This window comes from Drosophila miranda, chromosome XR (assembly GCF_003369915.1).
Source record: "Drosophila miranda strain MSH22 chromosome XR, D.miranda_PacBio2.1, whole genome shotgun sequence".
In the NCBI taxonomy this organism is placed as follows: domain Eukaryota; kingdom Metazoa; phylum Arthropoda; class Insecta; order Diptera; family Drosophilidae; genus Drosophila; species Drosophila miranda.
The window spans coordinates 7,393,612-7,412,993 of record NC_046674.1 but is presented as its reverse complement, the minus strand read 5'-3'; the positions used below and the strand labels follow the sequence as shown (position 1 = coordinate 7,412,993).

Below are 19,382 nucleotides of genomic sequence, written 5' to 3'. Positions count from 1 at the left end.
GGAGGTGTGTGTGTATATATATATCTTCTACAGTGTTTTTTTTTTTTTTTTTGTTTATCTATATATCTAAATTTCTCTCTAAGAGCAGGCCAATGTGTACGTACACCAAAATGGGGTTCCAAAATTGGAATTCTCTTGAGAATCGGAAAAAGGGGATTGAACAAAACTCTTCATTTACAAAAGGAAAGCAATGGAAATAGTGTACTTTTGTGGGTGTTTGTGTGGGTGTGTGTGTATGTGTGTTATATTTAGGCTCTATTCAGTAGATAATTACATAATGACGTTTTTCATTTCCCTCCCCCCGGATCTACTCTGCTTTTGCTTTCAATTACATTAGTTAATCCATAAAAAATATATAACGATGATGATGGCAAAATATGTATGTTTCAAGTTGTTTTATGTTTTATGTTGTTGGTGTTGCATTTGCATTTTCTGCAGTTTAAATTGTTATTCAAGTTGGGTGGTGGTTAGATTGTTGTGGTTGTGGTTGTTCTGGTGTTTCGCTGCTGCTGCTCTAAATTGGTGCCCTAGTCGTGGGTTTAGTATGGAACATTTGAGAAGAGATACGACACACTCTCGCCATTGTGTGTCCGTCTGACGGCCTCGGCGAACATCATCGATACATCAATGCACTGCAATGAGAAAAAATGATGGATTAGCGAAGGCAAAAATAGGAAACTTAGATGAGGACTCACCTGGATCTTGGGACAATCGCGCATGTGTCCATCCTGTGGTATGGTATTGGTCACAACGACCGCCTCGAAACAGGCGTTGTTGATCCGCGAGATCGCCGGACCAGAGAAAATGCCATGCGTCAGTATGGCATACACCTGAAATACGGGAATACGTATGAGACGAGACCTACTACATAGAGCATAAGTGCATACCTTCGTGGCTCCAGCCTCGACCAGACGATCGGCGGCATGGACAATGGTGCCGCATGTATCGGCCATATCATCGACCAGAATGGCAATCTTGTCCTTCACATCGCCCACCAACACCATCGAGGCCACCTCATTGGCCTTCTTGCGCTCCTTGTGTATCAGAGCGAACTCCACATTCAAGCGATCTGCAATCGACGTGACACTAGAAGGGAAATTCAATACCAATTATAGCAATAAATAAACCATATAAATCTGAAATTAACAGCTTACCGCTTGGCACCGCCAGCATCGGGCGAGACAATGATCGAGTTTTTCCATTCGGGAATGTTCTCTTTGATCCACTTGAGTACCGCTGGCTCGGCATAGAGATTATCAACTGGTATATCAAAGAAACCCTGGTGAAACGAGAGAAAACAAAAACAAATCATCGAGTGTTCAGTGTCAAATCAGTTTGGAATCGAAATTCCAACAAAATGTCACACATTCGTCAGCTCAATCCCTGTGAATCCAGAGATCTGCATCTGTGGCTCGAGGAGCAAGGCATCGATCTAAATGCCAAGAAAAGAGTCAAGTTCTCCGATGTTCTGCCGGTGGCCACAATTGCCCAGACGTTCTACCCTCGTCTGGTGGACCTGATTCACTACACTCCCTCACGGCACAGTGTGGCCAACAAGCTGCAGAACTGGAAGGTTTTTAATTTTACGGTTCTCAAGAAACTGAACATAACTCTGACCGAAACATACATGAAGGAGCTCGCTCAAGGCCAGGTGGGAGCGATCGAGCTGCTGTTCTACGAACTCTTCGTCCGTCCGGTTAAGATACCCAGCGAGGAAGATCGAGACTATACTACAGGAAAACCTGATCAAATCGAAACATCTTTCGGATCTGAATATGGATCCAAGACGACCCAAGAATGAGTAAGCTTAGTTCGCGGATATCCCTCAAATGGTGTTTTAATCCTTTGATACTCCTTTCCTCAGTTCCTGGCAATGCCTTTGGGTTTTGGGTTTGGGTTTTGCAAGAAAAAACAATATTTAGCAAATTAAAAATCAAAGAAAAGCAAATTACCTTATCGCAAATGAGTTTCTGACAAATCAAATATCGATAGGGAAAAGACCTCGAAAAAATGCGACGATAACAAGAAGACTATGTACTTTGTATACACTATATTAAAGTTTTCTTGTGAACTAACTAGTTGTAATATTGGTCTCCCCTGAATACCATACCTACTATATGTCTCCTCTTTGATATTTTACGATTGGAGATTGTATCTTTTATGAGGCCTAATGCCTAACGTCATAGAACAGTGGCATCTGAGCGGAAACTCGAACTTCTCCCCGTCAAGAGACATTTCTCAGTGTTCTCAGTATTTGTTCTGATTCGACTTACCTGAATCTGTGAGGCGTGTAAATCCATGGTTATGATATGATCGGCACCGGCAACGGACAGCATGTTGGCCACCAATTTGGCCGAGATGGGCGCACGACTCTGTGCATTGACCAGCGTAGGAAAAAGAGAGGCAATGGAAAGTTAACATTAGCGCAGCTAGTAAGGTGGGGCTGCCTCCTGAGCGGAGGAGGGTGTGGTGGGGCTTAGGGCTAGAGGCATTATGAGGAGAGTAAACCAATGAAAATCAAAATCGAACATGGACACACATACATATAGTATATAGTATATAGTACACATATAAACCAACAAAGAGGCTGAGCGTTCCAATGTATAATATAATTCATAGACAAAAGAGACTTTCGCTTGCGACAACACAAAGGACAAAACTATATATGTGTGTGCGGTGGTGCACCCCAAAAAAGATGAGCTGAGAGCGAAGACCACTGGATGGGATATCCACATACAAAGGATGAGAGTGCGACTTCAGTTAGAGGTAAATTGAATGATCGGTTAATTATACGGAAACGCAAGTACTTTTCTGGTTATCCCAATTTTCGGTTGTTGTTGTTGTTGGCATGCAAAAATACGATTACTAATTGTGATTGGAATTGGAGCTGGAATAGGGTTTGCTGGGGTTTGCTGGGGTTTGCTAGGGTTTGGGATATGCTTCTATTAGACGGATAAAATCATCCTCGGGGGGATATCAACTCAAAGGAATCAAAACATAAAACGAACGCAACAAAGCAAAAGTCTGAAGCAATTTTATTTGTTTTCCGGGCGGGCTGCAGCAGCACTACAAAACAATGCCCGGGCGGGATAAAGAACCCATTTATCCAAACATCAGCTGCCCTGGGCACTGGGCACTGGGGCAACTCACGACTACTCACAGTATATTGTTTGGCTGAAAACTCCTAAGTTTACGAGTATTTTTATCGAAATTTTGTATTGGTATTTTTTTGGGTATATTTTGTTTTTTGATGAAAGACAGATACAGAGAGACGGAGATTATAAAAAGAAAAAGAAAAAAAGAAGAGAACATAAAAATGTCAGAATAATTAAAGAATTGAATTTTAAAATTAAAATTAGCTTTTGGAAAACGGATGGGCGGGTCGGGTCGGTCGGACAGGGACAGGTTGTGTCAAGGTTGAAGGAGTGTCTTCTTCTCTTAGGCTTAGGATTAGTTAACAAAGATTGAAGAAATATTTTGGGGAAACGGCATTATCAATTCATCGACTCAGTTCCATTCTACGAGCATACGCAGATCTCCATATACTATTCAGCTGAATGTCAAGAAACTCATTTTCAGTTCAATGAAATCTGCTGTGTTTATAGATTGTTTATAGATTATTGTTGTATCAGTTACAGCAATGAACAATATTTGTGCAATTCGCGAATGTAACGACCCGGGTTCACAGCACCGCCACCCATCCGTTGACGTCAAAAATGAATAGATTATCTGTACCGAATGGAATGGAAAAACTCAATTAAATCGAAAACAAGCCTGTTGCCAGGCACCGATAGGAGGGGATCCCAAAAGTGCAAGATCACAACAATCAACAGATCACCACCAATCCAACGATCCAACGATCCAACGATCCACAGCACAACACACAAATATATGTTTATTTATTACAATATGCGGATTAATTATGTATGTATGTACATTTTCATATTTGTTTAATTAAATTTAATTTAATTTTTCTTTGTTGCAATGCAGCGCTTGCCAAAAACGAGACCAAAGCCAAAATCAAACAAACAAAACATTTTATGGGGAGGGGGGGAAAATGTGGAAAATTTTGGTTATTTTGTTGCCAATTGAAACGATTAGTTTCTTCCGGTAAGGGATAGGTCTTTACGAGGGTGGGGTGGGGAGGTAGGTTTCTTGGGTATATTACATGCAGGCGGCAGACAAAAAGCGATTTATCTCTAGAGAAACTTGTTGTTGTTGTTGTCATTGTTGTTGTTAACCCAGAGACGGCGACCCGGGTGAGAGATTCGATTCGATTCCTTTTTGTTTATTTATTTATTTATTTTTTATTTTTTTTGGGGTGAGAGAAATGAGAGATATCTGAGAGGATGAGAGAGTTATTGCCATGGTTTATTCCTTTTAGAGTTGAACTTTTTTTGTTTTTTTAGAAAATCAATTTTCAATTCCCATTATTGTTGTATTGTATATAGAACATAAAAATGTGAGATATAAGTAGGTGAGAGTTGGTTTTGTTTTTGTTTTGTTTTGCTAGATAAAAGAAGGAAAGGTAAATACCCTAAATTTCCAATCGTAGTTTTTCTTGGCTAGTTTGTTCTCCTCTTTATCCTCACCGCCAGCCAACTTTGCGAAGAATCAGAGAGTACATCAGGAGAAAAACGGAGAAACAAAGAGAGAGAGAGAGAACACAGAGAGAAAGAGAGAGAGCGAGGAGAGGCAAACACACACACACACGCAGGGTGGGAAGAGACAGAGCGGGGGGCAGATAGCGGGAGAGAGACAGGCAGAGAGAGCGAGAGAGCGAGCGTGGCACGGAAATATATAAAAATATATAAATTAAATATTAAATACTAAATGGAGGAGAAAATTATATAAAATATTCATCAAAAATTCACATAAAATTAATGTCAACAAATTTTCCACATTTTCCAATTACGTGCTTTTGGGATTTTAGCTTTTGCTATTGCTATTGCTTTTGGTTTTTGGTTTTGGTTTTTGTTTTGGTTTTGCATTTGTTTATCCAGCTTAGCTTTCTTGCAAATTGAATTCAAATTTTTTAACAAAATGCACTAGCAACATACACACACACAGATAGTATATATAGAGTGAGAGAGAGAGAGAGATACATAGAATTATAGTATCCAAAGACATACAAGTATAGATATAGAAGATTATACGGATTTATACAGATATAAACAATCGAGCTAAACACTGGAAAACAATCATCGAAGGGGAAAGCATACTCTTTCTTAGCTTTTCCCTCGAAAAATAGTATCGAGTTTCATCTGTTTTTGTGTGTGCTTTAATTTTAGAAGATCTATGTTTTGGTTTATTTTATTGCACGTACTGTACATACTAGATAGTAGGTTGGTTCGGTTTGTTTTTCTGGGGATAAGCGCAGAGCACAGATCATGTTGAGGCAAACCTACCTTATCTTTTTTGTCTTGGCGGGCATATGGAAAGCAAGGAATCACAGCTGTAACACGAGAGGCTGAGGCGATCTTGCACGCATTGATCATGATCAGCAGCTCCATCAAATTGTCGTTGATCTCCCCGGAGCCGGACTGCACGATGTAAACATCCTCGCCGCGCACCGATTCTCCAATTTCCACGCTGCAAACAAAATATAGAGTTACAGATTCAGATTCAGTTTCAGATTCTTGTTAAAGAGACAGACAGACATAAACAGTTTTTCATTTCTCAATTATTTTGTTTGTTTTGTTTATGCGATTGGATATTTCTATTGTTTGGAGCGCCGCTCGCATTTCTCGTCAAGTAATCATTTTCTTCTCCCTCGACATTATGATTTATGGATAATCTTTACATGGCACTCCCCAATGGAAACCCAATACCATGTGAAACCCTGTTTCAAGACACACACAGCACAAATGGCGTATGAGTTATTCCTTTGCCAGACGCTAACGTTGAAATTTCTAATTCGTTTATTATTTTTATTTTGTATACATTAGGTTTCGGGTCTACAGTTCCTTAGAAGTCTATAGATTTAATAAATGTTAATGCAATTATCGGATCTAATGTGCTAGATTGCTCTAGAGATTGTGGGCAAGGGGAAGGAAGGTAATACCTTTGTACAGCCCATACAGTAGCATCTGTTCACTAATTAAACAAATTATGACAGCTGTCACAAACAAATATGAACTAAGGGTTTCTATTCTAGTATTCTATTGTATAGCGCGCCATTTTTTTCTTTGTAAGAAATACGAATAGAATGTGTGTAATATATTTAGGTATTTATTAATGTTCATAAAGCAATCAGCAATTAAGAAATCAATTTCTTTCAATAAAACAATTTTCAACCAATTCTGTTTCTCTTTCATCGTTTGTCTTCTTTTTTTTTTGGCGTTCGTTTGCTTATAGTTTTGTTGTCTTTTGTAAACCATTCCAAGGTTAATTGAATTACATGACGGGAGAATTTCCAACTACCCCATTTACCCCATCCCAAGCGCCCCCGACCCGAGTCCTAAGCCCACTCTCACGACCACTCCCCGACTATCGATTGAACGACCTGTGAAAATGTAGCCAACGAACATCATAAATCATTGGTGTCAACGTTTCGAGTTTATCGTTATCGTTACCCTATAAAACAAACTGGATCGGATCTCAATGCAATTTCAGGTCCCAATCAGGTGGCCAGATGTTTATAGCGGAGAGTGTTTGGGAGATCAGGAGTTCCACAAAGAGTCATATTTTGTTCGTATTTTGTTATTTGAATGTAGTGTAAGTCTTTGTCTACATTCGTACCTCTTCATACCTCTTATGTAGAGGGTAGCAATAAGGTAGCATGCTACAAAGGCTGCAAGTTTTCAAACAATAAGAAAATAAAAATAAAAAACACTGGAACATCAGCTGTTCGATTGAGTAATTATTTCTCTGTGGTCCCATATCTATGCCAAATTCTCGACGCCACTCACACGTAGTACAACCTATTTTTGCCAGAGCTTATCAACACACACAGAAAATTCTATTGACCGGCTTTATTTTTTTTTTTGGTTGGGGATTTTCTTATCAACCGGCTGGGAGACTCTGATCCTCGGTCAGCAGGTTTTTTCTGGCTGCTAAATGCAGCGATTTCATCACCCCCTGTCCGGATGCAATTCGGCGTAAAATTAATGCATTTTTGAAGAGATTGCTCGGACATGACTCTGTCCTAGGTCTCTGTGGCCGTGTCTGTGGCAGAGGCAAACACTTTCACCGCCATGACATTGCTGGCATGCCGGCAACATGGGACACCCGTACACACTGGGGAGGCATTGGCTGGGATACACGGGTACGAGCGGGGCACAGTCGAGGCAGCAATTGGCAGCTGGCCAAAAAGTGTCGCATTGTCCGCGTAACAGAAGCAGAAGAACCATCCATCCGCAGCAGCTGTTTTTTTGGCCGGCCGTCAAATAGAATCTGCTATATTTCATTTCGTTTTCTTTTGTTTTTTATATATTTTTATCTGTTTCTTTGCCGGGCGGACGGTTGGATCAGTCAGTCTCAGGTCTGTCTGCCTGCCCTGCCCCTGTGATAATGTAAGCCAAAAAGCAAAGCCAAGCGAATCTCTCAGCGCCGAAGATCATACACCCTTGGCGATTGGGCAGGGGGAGAATTGAATGTTTATTAAGCTAATTATAGTTACAAGTTGTGTGTTGATTGAAAGTTGGCGGAGATGTGGACTGCGCAATGTATAGTGCGATCGTGGTGATTTTTAGCGTTTCAAACATCTGATCAAAGGTACAATGCTCTTTAAAATGTAGGAAACGAAACACGAAGGAAAACGAAACCAAAAGAATAGAAACAATAAACTGGTTACCACACGAAACCCCAATCTCGCTCGCTCTCTCCCTCTCTGTCTCTCTAACCCACTAAGCTTATCTCAGTCCAACAGAATCAAAATCGCTTTCGCTTAGTTTGTGTTATCAGCTGGCTCTCGAAAACCACCCGCCCTCCCTGATACTTAGGATACTCAACGACCTCACAAGTCAGACACGCAAATTCCTTATCGATCAAACTTTACAGTCGAAAACGGGGGTAGAGAACAGAACACAAACTAAAAATTGCTTTGTAATTGACATTTTGTGGGGGAGGGGCTTTTACGAAAGAAGCTTGGAAAAGTTTTGGATTGCGTGCTCTCTGGAACCTTCAAATCGTCGACGAACCACTTAGGGTTCATGGAATTTGGTAATTTCCATTGGCTTTTCCCTTACCAAAGGTCATTTGTTTTACTGGGAAGGGTATTGAGAAGTGGGGGCTGTGGTGGCATTTACCGACAGATAAACTTTTAATGCCTGAAATATTAATCACTTTATTGGATCACGTGTGACCCAAAAAAAAAAAAAACTATAAAAAACAGGAATGAGCGATTCACGCTATTCGAAAGAATTTTTTCGGTATTCTATACTATCCTATACTTTTAGTATTGGAATAACACGTGTTTCATGATTTTCTTTATTCTATAATTCCTTTCCGCTCTTTTCAATTTGAATAATAGTTTAAGCGGTGTTCCGTTTTGCTAGGTTGTTATCCTCCATTATCATGGCCTGACCAAAAGAAAAAAAAGAAGCCAATTTGTGTCAGTCATAATATAATAATCTGAACATTTGTACAGTGATGTCAGTGATGTCATCTGAGCGCCCTTCAATTGACTATAATCTGGACTAGAGCTTGATCTCTAGATCCCAGACGGAACAACATCATCGGCATCATCATGAGCATTATCATCTATTGCTATCAGGAATCGTAATCAAGACAAATGCAAAGGTTGACCCGTTACAACAAACAGCTAGAAATGGAGCAAGAAGAGCGCACATACATAACTGTCTCCTGATGAGAGCATAACGCGCCAGAACATGCCCGAGAAGAGAGACCACGAAAACAAAGCCGACAAGTGCAAAACAACAGCAGCAACAACCACTATGCACACACGTGGGGGTCTGACGTTTGGTGAGAGCGAGCGCCACATCGAGAGAACATCCAAAGAGAACAGTAGCAGCAGCAGCAGCGCCAATAGAAAATATGCGGGGGAGGCGCAGTCGATGTCGATGTCGACGTCGCGACGTCTGCTGACTGCTGTCAGTAGTGCTCTTCTGTCGCTTTTTCTGGCCTCTCTTTGCCTGTCTCTCATTCTCCCACTCTCAGTCAGCAAACGAAAAACGTGACAGAGACGTGGTGTTGTGGTTTTCTACTCGTAGGCTTTTGATACCTTCGATAAGGTATTTTCGTTTTCACAACAGTTTGATACTTTGTAGGTTCTATGGTATAGGTAGACATGGTTTCATCGACGTTTTTAATGCAGGCTATCTCTGGCTCTATTCGGAATCGAGACGTGTACTAGTAAAAGCTACTGATGTATGGAAGATGCCGAGACATTACTCGGGACGATCATTCTTGAAGATGAAAGGGTATGCAATGATTCGAAACCCCGCTAGGTGCGTTGCCCTTTCTTGCTCTTTCCTTTGTGGCCCACCTTTGCATGCGTGAGTGTGTGTGCGAGTGCGAGTGCGAGCATAACAAAAACACGCACACTGTCAAACGCATATCATGTCAAAAAGCTTAGCGCGTATTATAACCTCTATTTTCGTTTTTTTCTCGTTCTTCTTCTACCGCTCGCCACTAATTGTTTGCTAATGTTTCCATTTTGTCATTTTCATAAAATCTTTTTCTACGGCTCGTTTTGATAAGGAAACGGTGGAAAAACTCTCTGGATTTTAGTTATTGTTTGTTGCACAGCTGATTGGCTGGGTGTTGGTGTGTGTGTGTGTGTGCGAGATAGAGAGAGCAAAAAGCAGAGAGGAAAGAAACAGAAAGCGTGCATGCCGCAAGTCTAGACACACACGCACACACTCGCTCACTTAAAGCAACACATACACAGCTGCTAATTTAATTAAAAATATAAAATAAATACAATTTCTTCTTTAGATCTTTTGTGGTTGGGCTACACTTTACACTTCTTTATTTAATTTTTGGCGAAAATTGCACGCGACATTGGCAATGTTGCCGTGCCAGCCGAAAAGAATGAGAGAGAGAGAGCCTCTCACACACACTCGAAAAGGCACACTCACGCTACACACACGCGGCAGGGCCAGCCAGGCAAACGACAAAGACGGTGTACAGTCCACTTGTTAAATCAATAAAAATAAAAAGAAATCAACCAAAAAAAACTGCCACAAACTTTAAGAAAAACCATCAAGGCTTTCCACTCAAGTCGGGATCGAAACTGAGGCACATTCTTGTCCCCCGGTGAAGGGCCCCGCTTTCGAAGGCGGGCAACCTTCAGCGAATGTCAAGGACCACTGGGCACTGGATAGCCTCTAGCACATGTCTCTCACGAGACACAATTTTTCTTAGCATTCAATTAGCACTTGGTATACATACGCCCGAAGGACTTTTTCACCTGGGATCGGTTCACTTTTTGTTTTTTAAGTTTTCACTTTTTTGAGATTTAATAATTTTTTTCCAACGAAAAAAAATATTTAAGTCTTACCAGGTTTCCAAGTTGCTAAACTTCTTGGTGACCACCTTGCCGAGATCGATGCCCAGGCGATCGACGATGCGCTGGGCCAGGTCCGGATGCGAGGTGCCCGAAAACACTTTAATGTTCGGCATTCTGGAGTGGATTAAATTTAGAGTACCAGCCTGTTTCTCCAAATTGTCTCGGATCAAACTTCTAGCGCGTATCGGATTAGCAGAACGTACTGGCATCACACAATCTACGAGTAGAAGTTTTTATTATAAATTTTTTTTGCAAAAGCAGAGCGCCATCGGGCAGCGACGTCGCCGCCCCATCTGTGAAGGTGCATGGTTGTGTTTGTGTGGAGCAGAGAGTGAGAAAGAGCGCCAGAACCGCTTGTAAGAGAACAGCGGCGCATGTAAGCATCAGAACCTAAAATGCGCTCTCTCACACTTACGACAGTTTTTCATTCATATATTGCAACGCCAGCGTCGGAAGCAGCAGCGTAAAAGCTTGCCGCGTGAGTGTATGTGTGTGTGTGAGAGCGACAAAACTCGAAAGCCACCCCAAGCTCGGCCATGTGATTTTTTGACGTGTGCTCTTCCCGCGTTAGAGCTGGAAAAGAATCGATGTTTGCGTGGATCTAATCGATTGAGTAGCAGTCGATGTTTTTTTTAGATTATTGGTAATTTGTTTATTTCCAAAGTTTTTATTTAAAAAGAATTAATTAATTTGAGCCAAAATAAATAGTTTCTAACAATTTTAGTTGCTCCTTAACATCCAAAATTGATCCTCCATCCTTCTTCTTTTTGATCTGATCTACTACCGCTCTGATATTTCTACGGTTTTTAACACTGCGTCCTCGCAAACAAACCAAAAATTCTGGCAATGATGAGAGTCCTCTTTCAAACTCTCTCTTTCGCACAGCATGAGCATAAAAAATATGCTGGCATGCCAACAGGCGCGCGCCAAAAAGCTCTCCTCACGGCGGCCAACGAACAGCTGTTCGTTGCATGTCCCCGAAGTGGCCATGCAATTTACACACACAGTCACACGCGGTATATTAGAAGGATATTGGCTAGATATGTATATTTACGCACCATTTGTCTCGGGTTCGGAGCATTTCTTATCTGACATACTGTACCCAGGAGTCGAAATTCTGCTCGTGTCTCGTTTGTGAGGTAAGCGGCGACTGAAACACCGTTTTGTTGTGCCAGTCCCACAACAAGTCGTACGCAGGTCGGTCTCTCTCTCTATCTCTCTGCCGGATAGACAGCTGTTTGTCTAGTTAATGCAATATTTCCAAGAAACTTGGAGATATGGGCAGCAGCAGAAGCAGCACCTGAGCGCAGCAGCGGCAGCGAGCAAGAAAATGGAACTAAGCGCTGTACAACATGGCGTATGCGTCCATCACACATAAACAGGGGAAAGCACAGGGATGAAGAGAGCCAAAGAAAGTGGGTGACAAAGGATGATGCGCAGTTGAATGCAGAAGGGAAGCTTTCCAATTGCCCCAGCACAACTTTTGTGTGCTTTCACTCTCTTTCCCTTGCTCACGGCCAGCTGTTTTATAGTAAACGGAGGGCGGGAATCTGTTGTTTTGGATACTATATGTAGGTATGTACCTCATGTTGCACTTGAGATTGAAAGAAATTTGAAATATTCTGGGCCAATCAAACCCACTAAAGCTCTATGGGTTAATCTTGTTTTTGCCATCAATCATACGCCCCCATCCACATCTCCTCTACCTGACACTGCCTCGCTTGGCCGAGAACAGTCTATCCATCAATGGGGGGCTCGTCTTGCTGTTGTTGTACAACTGTACTTGAGATTCTGTACATGAACAGAAGAATGCCAGATCAGCGATTTGTCAAATGCTTTGCGTGTCTAAATATAAATGAACTAAAGCTAAATGCTGACGCACTCTCCACAGTATTATCCCTGAGGCTGACGCAAGTGGCCGTTCCAAATGCTAAACAAAGCGAGGTGCCGCAAATAGTGGATGTGGATGCGCCCGAAACCACGTGCCGCATTTCGAGACGCACGTTTTTCCACGAAGACAAGAAAAAACTCAACACTCATGCCCAAACAAACAGGCAGACACAGATAGGACAGATATTGAGACATTACTTACTTGAAACATGTGCAGAGGCAATTAGGGTCGCAATTACTGGTTCACGCAAAAAAAATATTTATTGTTTTATGATAAACACACTATTGAGATGGTCTTTGGGGAGGTTGTTCTCTGTTCTCTGTTCCCACAAAATGCAGCCGATTCTCCGAAAATGCAAAAGCTAAATGAATCCGAGCTGATGGTGTCAGCAGAAAGAGCCAACCAGCGGGAGCGAGCGAAGTTTTGAAGTTTTGGTGTGGACAGAGAGGGAGAGAGAGAGAGAGACCGACCACGGAACCAGATAACGCTTTAGGGGAGAGAGAGAAACCGCAGGAAAGAGAGCCGGCGTATGTACATACATATGCTAGCTTTTTGCTGTTTGTATCGGTCATTCCAACACGTGTGCTCCCAGCAAACAATTTCTGTCGGAGAGCCCCCATCGGCTGCTCGTCCTGATGCGTGAAGTGCCTGCTGGGTTATTCTCGATCCGAGTTGTTGCTTCCATACACACGCGCTTTTTTGGACACGTTTTGGGAGCTTTGTTTGTTCCCGGGCAAAACGTGAACGGAACCCAAAGGAGAATTAATAAATTCAAGGTTACTCGTTCCGGATATACCCTTTATGTAGGTCGACTATACTATATACTCTCACTGCATTGGCACTGATCAACAGAGATGGCTGACCCCAAACCATAGACAAACGGTAGATAGGAGCACAACTACTTTTGAGCCTTATATACCCCAAACATCTAGCATAAACATGAGCTCGTGTAGCATAATGAGTGATATTTCTATTCTTTCAGACTGTTGCCAAGGCGTAGGCCCCTCGCCTGAGAAGTACAAAACTTAGATTTGTTTATAAGAGGCAAAACGGGTTTCGTATTTCAGACAGACCGCATACAAGGCAGGTACGTAATGAAACCATCTTGCTAAGGTTATAAGAATAAGTTGTGTTCTGTGCTCAAGATCAGAGACGCCATGGAAAATAACCTTAGCTCTGTACCAATGGAAGGCTGCGGCTGATCGAATTGAAGGTATTTCTGTGGAGTGGAGGTTTTTTGCCCCGAATACGAAACAAGTTCGATAAGAAAACTATTTTTGAGTGGGTTGCAAATATCATTGTAAGCCAAAAAAAAAAAAAAAAAAATTCTTTACTTTGTCCAGCTTTAATGTTACCCAATTAAAATTGTATACCTAAAATATATGTACATACACATATGCTATTATTATTTCATGGAGATTATTCGACGCATTTTGCATTGTGCATATGCATTTCTTAAGTTTTGGGTTCAATATTCTCCTTAACAGAATTACAAATGTGCCAAGATATGGTTATCCAAAGCCTAAATTGTTAATAGAATCTAGCAATGAACAAGTCTTGATATTTTGTTTAAAGGCATTAGCTTAGAAATAATTTATGGCAGATAAGGAATATAAACCAACAACACAATGCAAGCAATGCAACCAGAATTGAGCAAAAGGAAAATCAAATGAGACAGAATTTGTAATTAAAGATGCTATGAATGAATTTTATGATTGTGTGGTGGAGACTCTATTGGGGGAAGTCAAAACTGTATGCTTTTGTCTACGATTTTTTTTTCAATTTTATGCCGGAAAATGGTATTTTGACTATGTGAATGTTGTGAATGTTATTTTGAAAAAGAACGCCAATAAGTTTCGCTTATCGCACAAAAATACCGATAGGTTTTTAAGCTATCCCTGTGCATCGATAAGTAGAATATGAAAAGTCGCGGGGTATTCCTGGTCTAAAACTACAGAAAAATAGTGGAATTTCTAGCGAACGCAGAAAAAGTAGTTACTTTAATTAAAATTCCAAAATCCTATCGGACAAACATATATCGATAAGTTTTTATATCGATATAACTATATATCATTTTAACATCAAAAAGACAGAATAATAGTGTCAAAAATCAGTTGAAAAACATTCTAGCAATTCACACATTTTTCTTTGTCGTGTGTTGTGTGTTGCTAGTACGTATTATAGAAATTATTAACCAAATTACCAATTATCAGTCGGAAAGCGGAGCCAGGCGTATTTTACGCAACTAAACTTGGAGCAATTGCAGATATTGCAGAAGCAACAACAAGAACTATAGAACCACACAACCATCATGGCGAATATGGCTGTATCACGCATTAAGCGCGAATTCAAGGAAGTTATGCGCAGCGAGGAGGTAAGTAGAAGCGATCAGGATGTGGACATGTGATGGCCAGAGACTTACCCGTATGGCCAGCGTCACCACTGCCAGCGGCAGTGGCTGTGGTGGAAGCAGCTTCGGACTTTGTTTCCATTTTTGGCGCGCGACAGTGTTGTGGGTACTTGGGGTTTCTGCTTCTTGTCCAGTTCTTGGGAACATGAGACGAGTGTGGAGAAGCCGCACTAATACGGGCAAGCAATAATATAACTTTCCAAATAATTTCGTATCATTCTCTTTGACAGATCGTGCAGTGCTCTATAAAAATAGAACTTGTCAATGACAGTTGGACAGAGCTTCGGGGCGAAATAGCTGGCCCCCCCGACACGCCCTACGAGGGGGGGAAGTTCATACTGGAAATTAAAGTGCCCGAGACATATCCCTTTAATCCGCCAAAGGTGGGTATCCCTAACGCAGGCTAAAGGTAGATGGCTAAAGCAAACTGCATCTTGTCGCAGGTTCGGTTTATCACACGCATTTGGCACCCGAACATTTCATCTGTGACTGGAGCCATTTGCCTGGACATACTAAAGGACAACTGGGCAGCGGCGATGACGCTGCGCACAGTGTTGCTGTCCCTGCAGGCCTTGCTGGCCGCTGCCGAACCGGATGATCCACAGGACGCCGTGGTGGCATACCAGTTTAAGGACAAGTATGATCTGTTTCTGCTTACTGCCAAGCACTGGACCAATGCATACGCAGGCGGTCCCCACACCTTTCCCGATTGTGATTCAAAAATCCAACGTCTCAGGGATATGGGCGTGGACGAGCATGATGCACGCGGCGTCCTCTCTAAAGAGAACTGGAACTTGGAAAAGGCCACGGAGTGCCTGTTCAGTTAGCTTGCTAAGAACAGAGTAGTAACACATCAACAATAGCCACACCTCCCGAAAATACCACTAAATTCAAGCCGCCGTCACAACCGATTCGATTATTATTTATGCAAAATTTGGGATTAACAGCACAGGCAGCAGAAGTGCTAGCAGCACGGAGACATGAGATCCGTTTTTCAATTTGCTATATGCTTTACAACATCAAAATTTCCGGCCCCACTCGCACACAACATATATATGGTGTAAGTGGGTTATTTGGTTTAAAGTACGCATAAACATTTCATGATGACTTATTTAAATGATTGTGCTTTGATTCGTTGTATTTTACATTTGGTCGCCGGGTCTCCTGCTACAGGTTGAGCCTTAGGCACTGCCCGCGATCCTCTAAATCATGTGTTATATTTCTGTGCGAGTCCCTGAAACCAGGGGGGGGCCTCCGTCTATATATATTTTTGTTCTATGTGCCGTCGCATTTATTGTAATAGCCTGTTCTACAACTATTTTTTTTTTAACCCCAAAAAGAAAATGATTTTAAAAACAAATTTAGAAATGTATAACAAATCCAAGTCTTTGTAAATTGCGTTAAGTTAAATAAATAAATACAAAAAATGAAGAATTGCATGATAATGTTGATTTTTTTGCATTATCCATATTCCAAAAGAAAACGCATTCTACCTACTCCTCTTAACTCTTATGAACTTAACTTTTCCCATTTGAATATTTAATTTTGATATTTTTAATTTGCGCTAAACATTTTACTAGAACATTGGTGACTAAACATTTTGTCTACGATCTTTGCTAAGAAATTTATATGTGTGCATAACGATTTCTACGCCACCCGATCAGACCGATGATCTGATTCCTACTTGTGCTTTTGCTTGGACATGACCAAACCCATGGACCCACCGCCAGCAACGACCGAGCCCAGGCATAGGTTGCTGCCGCTGTTCTGGGCCAGACCAGTCGCATTGGCGCCCTGGACATTGTGGTTGTTGTGACGTTGCTTGATCATCTCCTTCCACTCGCATTCAAGGCGGACATAGGTGCCACCCAGGGGCTGGGCATTTTGCACCAGAGACGGATCGTTGCCGGTTTTCTTGGTCACATAGGTGGCCACTTGCTTCATGATCTTCTCCTCAAAGTCGCGCTGATGATCCTGGTTGCTGCGAGCCGACAGCTCGCCGGACCAGAAGCGACCCGACACCTCGGTGGGACTGGGAAGACATAAACATATATTAGGTTTATCCTGAATAAGATATACTGGATATACCGCTTGCGTTTCTTCTTTCCGCGTGCTTTTCTGGGCGGTGGACGATGCTCCGACTCGCAGCCATCGCTGCTGGAGCTGTAGTCCTCATCGTCATGCAAATTACGCATCTTGGGGCGCAGACAGCGAGCGTCCTCCTCACTGGTGGATGTCGTCTCAGAGTCGGTGCTGGTGTCCATTTGGTAGCGCGAGGGACGCATCCGTCGGCTCACACGATGATTGGTCACTGTGGAGCACAGATTGAGAGAGCGGTTATCAGCGGGCTGCCGGACCACACCCACCCTTCTTCAACACACTGTCCATGCAGAGTTGCGGCAGCAGACCCTGTCGGCAGCGCTGTGGCGTCAACGAGATGCCCTGCCAACCGGGGCTGATCTCGCCGGCGGCGGCCATCTCCTGGACCCTCAAAGGCGGCATCTCACACAGCGCGTAGTTCTCGCCCACAAGCTGGGCAATGGCCAGAATGGCACGCTCACGATCGGTCTCCACCAGGACACTGTGCTCCCGGAACTGGCAGCCCTAAGAAGGAGTACAAACAAGCAGATTAGACCAGAATCCAGTTCTTTTCCTGCCACATACATTGGGTCCTGGCAGGGTCTCATAGCGAAAGGCTTGCTGACCACAGCAGGCGAAGCGTCCAGATGGTCCAGCAGTGTCCACCGGCCCCAGAAATTGGGGTGCCCCCGGATGGAAGCGGCACCAGTTCATCTGGTAGACGGGAAAGTGCGCCTCGCAGGTGCAGCAGTAGAGATAGTGGCAGCTGCCCCACAGCTTCCAGTAGACCTTGCGCCAGGACTTCAGCTCCTTGAAGAGCTGCATGATGTAGATGTTGAGGTCCCAGTTGGGATCCCGCACATGATGGCTCATTAGCTGACCCCAGCGGTTCAGCCGGATGTTGCTGGGCACACAGCTGACATAGGACTTCATGGTGTTGGTCACGCAACTGAAGCAGCGAGCACAGCGGAAGAGGCCCGACATGCTGTAGAAGTGGCCACGCAAGGCCTCTGGATCCGGCTCACACAGCGACTGGATCAGTTTGGTCCAGAGCCGTGGAGTTACGCGCTCCTTCTTGTCCCGCACCATCTCCAGCTCCAGGTTCGTAAACATGGCGGCCAGACGGGTGACCAGGGCATCGTTGAGGCACGACAGATTAGTGGACGTGCGCACCACCTCGCTTAGATGGGCATGACAGAAGGCCAGGCACTCGAGGAGCAGTGGCTCCATTTGCAGAAAGCTGGCCGAGACCAGAATAGGCACCACATTGTTTCCATCCAGTTGAGGGCCAGAAGCGGCGGCGCTGCTCTGCCCCGGGCCGGGCATGTCTTGGCTCTGGGCACTGTGCTTGATCCACTTCATCAGCCAGTCAAATATTAAAATGTCGCAGTGAACGGATATGTCCATCTCCTCCAGACGCTGGCCGGCAGTCACATCGGCAAAGTACCCCATCTTGCTGACCAACAGATGCTGAGGGCAGGTGAAATCTCGGGAGGTGTTCTTTACCTCGTCGCAGACATGAATCACGACCTCGGGCCTGAAGGAATAGAAAAGGATTAAAGATTTCCTAGATAGCTATTCAGAACTACAGACTCCTTTTTCTCCTGCCTCGAATGTTTGCCGTCCTTGAGCAGCATCACGGACTTGCGCCTGACCGTGGGATTCACGGTAGGCTTGGCAATCGGCTCCTTGACCAGAGCACGCACCATGCTGTTGGAGGATGAAGGCTCCGGATGCAGGGATCCATCAGTGGCCGTCTGCTGCAGGCACGGTGCTGAAGCAGTCGTCGATAAGGATGAATGCACATGGGCAATCTCTGTCATAGACTTGGCTGCCCCCATCGGAAGTGTGGACGTGTTGGTGGGTGTCGGTGTGGGCAGTGTAAGAACCTCCTTCGGAAACAGCTGCTGTTTGGTCTTCCCTCGTCCGCTAGATGTTAACGCCGTGGGCACTGGAACTGGACAGACAAAGGACAGCACCGAGTCTAGAATGCCCTCATTGATGACGGAATCCAATTGCTCGGTCAGCTTTGGGTGGAGGCCGTGGTAGGTGGCGTCGGTTCTCTTGTGGACGTGGCCAGAACGTAGGCTGGATTTTTGCTCGCCCAACACACTGCCACGACTGTCATCCCGAGTGTTTGAGTGGCGATAGCTGCGCTTGAGCCCCAGGAGCTCGTTTACCAGATGATTGTCAGCCAAATTATTGAAATCCATCTCGTCATTTTTTGAATTTCGCTTGGACGCCCCTTGGCCCCCCTCCATGGGCGGCACTGGCTCCCTAGTATGTGGTTTTGCCATATCTGCTTTCGCTATCATATCGTTAACATGACAAGAAAGCTTCAAAAACTCCAGAAATTCGTTCAAACTGATTTGAAACTCGGCGCCGGCATCGACAGATTTTTGCGCCTGCTTTGACGGCGGCTCCTCTGGCTGGGCGGATGCCGCCCCAGCAGCTGCCTCGTCGGAGCTTCCTTTTTGCATCCTCGCAGATGCACAAATCGATTTGCATTATGCATATTGATTGATTTT

At 43.6% G+C, this 19,382-nt stretch overlaps 4 protein-coding genes across 12 annotated transcripts; 2 read left to right on the top strand and 2 right to left on the bottom strand.

Moving 5' to 3' along the window:
• Positions 1–17: 17 nt before the first annotated feature.
• On the bottom strand, positions 18–12,673 carry LOC108152532 (ribose-phosphate pyrophosphokinase 2). Of its 8 annotated transcripts, none has more exons than XM_033386730.1 (9): positions 12,567–12,673; positions 10,466–10,691; positions 5,409–5,592; positions 4,537–4,602; positions 2,274–2,384; positions 1,155–1,279; positions 888–1,086; positions 696–830; positions 18–632 (listed from the first exon to the last, which is right to left on the bottom strand). In XM_033386730.1, exons 2-9 carry the CDS (start codon positions 10,681–10,683, stop codon positions 540–542), a joined length of 1,131 nt encoding a protein of 376 aa, XP_033242621.1. In that variant the 5' UTR covers positions 10,684–10,691; positions 12,567–12,673; the 3' UTR covers positions 18–539. The 8 variants fall into 8 exon arrangements, with proteins under 8 accessions (XP_033242621.1, XP_017137428.1, XP_017137429.1 ...); XM_017281939.2 differs by lacking the exon at positions 12,567–12,673 and adding an exon at positions 11,533–11,584; XM_017281940.2 differs by lacking the exon at positions 12,567–12,673 and adding an exon at positions 11,533–11,584 and having other exon boundaries at positions 2,274–2,372.
• Positions 1,318–1,959, top strand: LOC108152535 (sperm flagellar protein 1-like). Its single transcript, XM_033386736.1, has 2 exons — positions 1,318–1,801; positions 1,865–1,959. Exon 1 carries the CDS (start codon positions 1,358–1,360, stop codon positions 1,799–1,801), a length of 444 nt encoding a protein of 147 aa, XP_033242627.1. The 5' UTR covers positions 1,318–1,357; the 3' UTR covers positions 1,865–1,959.
• Positions 12,674–14,433: 1,760 nt separating the features above from the next.
• LOC108152534 (ubiquitin-conjugating enzyme E2-22 kDa) lies at positions 14,434–15,892 on the top strand. The gene is made up of 3 exons (XM_017281943.2): positions 14,434–14,739; positions 15,006–15,158; positions 15,219–15,892. The coding sequence occupies exons 1-3, from the start codon at positions 14,677–14,679 to the stop codon at positions 15,600–15,602; spliced, it is 600 nt and encodes a 199-aa protein (XP_017137432.1). The 5' UTR covers positions 14,434–14,676; the 3' UTR covers positions 15,603–15,892.
• On the bottom strand, positions 15,781–19,349 carry LOC108152531 (uncharacterized protein KIAA1841 homolog). Of its 2 annotated transcripts, none has more exons than XM_017281936.2 (5): positions 18,448–19,349; positions 17,440–18,391; positions 17,142–17,379; positions 16,864–17,086; positions 15,781–16,807 (listed from the first exon to the last, which is right to left on the bottom strand). In XM_017281936.2, exons 1-5 carry the CDS (start codon positions 19,332–19,334, stop codon positions 16,456–16,458), a joined length of 2,652 nt encoding a protein of 883 aa, XP_017137425.1. In that variant the 5' UTR covers positions 19,335–19,349; the 3' UTR covers positions 15,781–16,455. The 2 variants fall into 2 exon arrangements, with proteins under 2 accessions (XP_017137425.1, XP_033242620.1); XM_033386729.1 differs by having other exon boundaries at positions 17,157–17,379; positions 18,448–19,253.
• Between the last annotated feature and the right edge of the window lie 33 nt (positions 19,350–19,382).